Consider the following 3,697-nt stretch of genomic DNA (forward strand, 5'->3'; position numbering starts at 1 on the left):
GTGCCACCTGCCATCAGTGTGCTTAGGTCAGGGCAAGCCAGGGATAGCCACTGAGGTGCAGGAGGCACAGTTCCATTTTGGACACATGCTCCATCCTCCGCTAGGATTGAGTGTGGAAAAATGTCGGTCTCAAGAGGCTGGGGCCAAAAAGAGGCATGTGGAGCCAGGAAGTGTTGGGCTGGAAGTGAGATGCAGTTTTAAGAACAGTATGAAACACCCTGTCGTCTACCCAAACAGGGGCGTGTGGCTGTGGTTGGGAAAAGCCTGTATATAATTAATTCAGCGTGTGCTTGTGGAAAGATGCACAAGTGCTGCTATGAAACTGCAATTAACGCAAATACCAGTCCGGGATTAAGGGCTAATGCTATCTTATTTAGCTAGCTGGCTTATTAGGAACACATGTAACCTGTGCGGTGCCTGTATGCATTATTAGCTTACCTGATGAAAATAGAAACTTGTCCAATTGAAGACTCTTAGTAAAAATAAATGTGAGGGAGGGCATGTAAAAGCCACTCTGGATGGGGAGGAAGAGGAAAAGGCCTCATATTACGAGGCCCTCAATAAAGAAGATGATAAATTAGCGAGCCTTTTGGAGAACGACAACCACTGTTTTGGATGTAGAATGTGAATGGTCACAGACAGGCAACAGGGCTTTGGGGTTTTGTGGTTTGTGTGGGTATTTCTTGAGAAAACTTAGGGAATAGTATATAAACATACGTGTGAGTGTGTGTGCGCACACTCCTACAAACACACATGTACATACAATTATATAGAGTGTGTGCATATATATGTAGTATATAATATATAGTGTAAATATGTATGCATGTCTAGATAACTATGTATTTATGTTTGTATGATGTAGTATTAATAGTTCTTACATCATATGTCATGATGATGAAAGAGCTACTACTAAAAATCCACACATAAAATAATTGTGTAAAAATGAGGCTGTGCTCCTTTCATCTTTGACTTATATTCTGCATGAAGCAGCTCTTCTCATGCCAGTCAGATGTGCTTAGACAAGTAGGATTAAGATTATTTGGATTATTGCCACCACAATAACTGTGATGCTCTAACGGGGCTGAGAGCTGCTGTGCTGACTAGATGGCCTGAAGACCTACATAAGTAGAATAGCAGAATGTAAATTTTTAATTTAAAAAAAAAAAAAAAAGGAAGAAAAAGCTTTGCTTACCATTAAATGCCCTTAAAAGTTTGAGTGCATAGGTCCACCAGACAGCTGGGGAAGGGCTGGCTTGCACAAAGCAGGTCAGGGTGACGTTCAGCCCCACCGGGACTGTCAGGTTGGTGTCAAGGGCTGAGGTCAGTGGCTTCATGCAGCTGTTGAGCTCTACTTCATGAAAAAACTTCCCTGCCCTGAATTTCGGGCTTGAGCAAGTTAAATAGGAATTCATCAGAATAATAGGTGGGCCAACCGACTTGATAAACTGGACAAATCCCCGCAGGCGGCAGTCACAAATCCAGGGGTTGTCATGAAGGGCCAGGACGGCATTGGAAATAGCTTCTGTCTGCCCCTCCACCTTCTGGCTTCTCTGGTAGACGGGCCAGCTATAGAAGACATCCCTGGATATGACGGTAAGCTGATTTGAGGATAGGTCTAAATAGGTCAGGTTGGGCAGATAGCGGAGCGCATGTTCTGGAAGGACATCCAGCCGGTTGTGTTTCAGATCCAGGATTTTCAGAGCTGGGGTGTCTTGGAATGCTGTCCATGGCACCGAACTTAGTTTGTTCCCTTGCAAACGAAGCTCCTTCAGAGCCTGCAGATATTGCAGGCTCTTGATGTGCATCACTGTGATGTTGTTAAAATTGAGCCAGAGATACTCCAAGGCACTAATGTTCTCAAAAGACCCGCGAGGCAATTCTGTTAGGTGAGAATTTTCTATTCTAATTTTCCGGATGTCCTGAGGGATGTTTGCAGGGATCTGCCTCAGCAGTGCAGACATGCAGAGCAAACTCCTAAGGAGGAAACCAGAAAATTCTCCAGGTCATGCACCACGGTCCTGGCTAACAAACCAGTTCCCTATACAGGGCTACAAGCGCTTGAATAATTATAAGGTATTGTATACAGGGCATGCATAAGCCATACATCCATCCTTCCCTGGGTTTTACACCCATTTTCCCACAAAGAATACAATTAAGTCATAAAAAGTGCTACGTATGCAACTACATATCTCAGGGAAATAAGAGAAATCTCATTCTGTGCTCAAGCTAGTACTATTCAAGTATTAGAGGAGACATATCATGCAGCCATCTGTTTGGTTTTGGTGCTCACATCATCGGCAAATATATATTGGGACTCTCTGAGCGGCTTCACTGGTTCTATGACTAGGGTAACTAGCGTTCTTACCTTCCAAAGGTGTTTTGAGAACAAGAGCATCCGGTGACACAAGATGAAACAGATGGGTTTATCTTGTGGAAGGCCAGAAAAAGAAGAAAAATATGACAAATAGGGTCCATATTCTCCTTTAAGAAAGCACTGTGCAGGGTTTGCACCAAACATGCCAACAGCCTCCAAGAAGCAAATCCTATTAGCTGTAATCTTCCTTGACGCAGAAATAAATCCTGCTAGGGACCCAACCCTAAAGAAGACATGTAGGATAGTTCATAGCCTGTGTCGAAGTGCTAAAAATCACCCCTGGGACCACTCTTGGCATTTATTCTTTAGCTGTGGGGATTCTGACAGACGTTTATTTGGTTGGTAATATGAAGATGGAGCCAAAACCACTTCTGTTCCCAAGCCCTTAAAGTAGATAACCAGGCTTTTTTTTTTTTTTTTTTTTTTTTTTTTTTTTTTAATTTCAAGGGGTCTGTCTCAATCTCCTGTATTTTAATGGCATTTATCAAGGCAGAAAACCTCAGTAAGGGCCAGACTTCACAGCTGTAATTTGTCAGTGCCTAGTGCCGTATGGCACAATCCATCAGGCCCCAAAACCTGCCCACAGCTCTGTGCAGGGTGTACTATCGCACATGGTGACAACTCCCCAAACTTAGTTGTTCTGTCATGGAAACAGCAGTTGTATGGTGCTATTTTTCCCCTGAAACAACTTCCCCCTCCCCCCCGCCCCCATCTCCATTCTTACACATTGGTAATGAAAACAGTAACGTAGCTGTAGCAAGTCTGTGGGCTTCTCTGAGAAAATAATATCTTTTGTTAATCTCTACTGTATAAATATAAAATTTCAGTGCTATTCTCTGGTTTCCCTGTCAGACATGTGCTGATTGCCTTTCGGTCACCTTGAAAAGCTCAGTCTAAATAATTCTATGAGAAAGAATTTGGAGTAACCAAATTTATTTATCTTTTTTTAATCCAAAATAGCAGGTTTTAGTTATAATTTCCAAGCAGCGCTTCATTCTCCTGGGGCCATCTAGTGTGTATGGACTTCATTACAGCCCGCAGAATGCAGTGTGCCACCGGAAAGGGGCTTAACCTCACTGCCGGTACTCATGGTGCTGGGTCACAAATCAAGATTAGCCTGAACCTACTTAACCTCTAACCTACAGAAGCAGGATAGAAAAATATTTATAGTGTGATGGCTTAGATCTATACATGGCTGTCAGGGTGTGTGCAATAGCGTAGCTGCAGTAAGCCTACAGAAGATTGATTCTGCAGCTTTTAAATCGACGGGTGCTTTGATTTCAAGGCAAAACAGCAAAATGAATTGGTGGGGAAACCTCTGGG

General features: G+C 43.1%; 1 protein-coding gene across 1 annotated transcript in view; it reads right to left on the reverse strand.

Moving 5' to 3' along the window:
• Positions 1-2,449, reverse strand: part of LRIT2 (leucine-rich repeat, immunoglobulin-like and transmembrane domains 2) — a gene marked incomplete at its 3' end in the record, with an annotated part of 3,454 nt that extends 1,005 nt beyond the window's left edge. Inside the window, exons 1-2 of the mRNA XM_009577105.1 lie at positions 2,366-2,449; positions 1,193-1,974 (exon numbers count right to left, since the gene is read on the reverse strand). Coding sequence (XP_009575400.1) covers positions 1,193-1,961 — 769 coding nt within the window. The remainder of the gene's footprint in view (positions 1-1,192; positions 1,975-2,365) is intronic.
• Positions 2,450-3,697: the final 1,248 nt, after the last annotated feature.

Source organism: Fulmarus glacialis, unplaced genomic scaffold, assembly GCF_000690835.1.
Source record: "Fulmarus glacialis isolate BGI_N327 unplaced genomic scaffold, ASM69083v1 scaffold22644, whole genome shotgun sequence".
Taxonomy (NCBI): Eukaryota; Metazoa; Chordata; class Aves; order Procellariiformes; family Procellariidae; genus Fulmarus; species Fulmarus glacialis.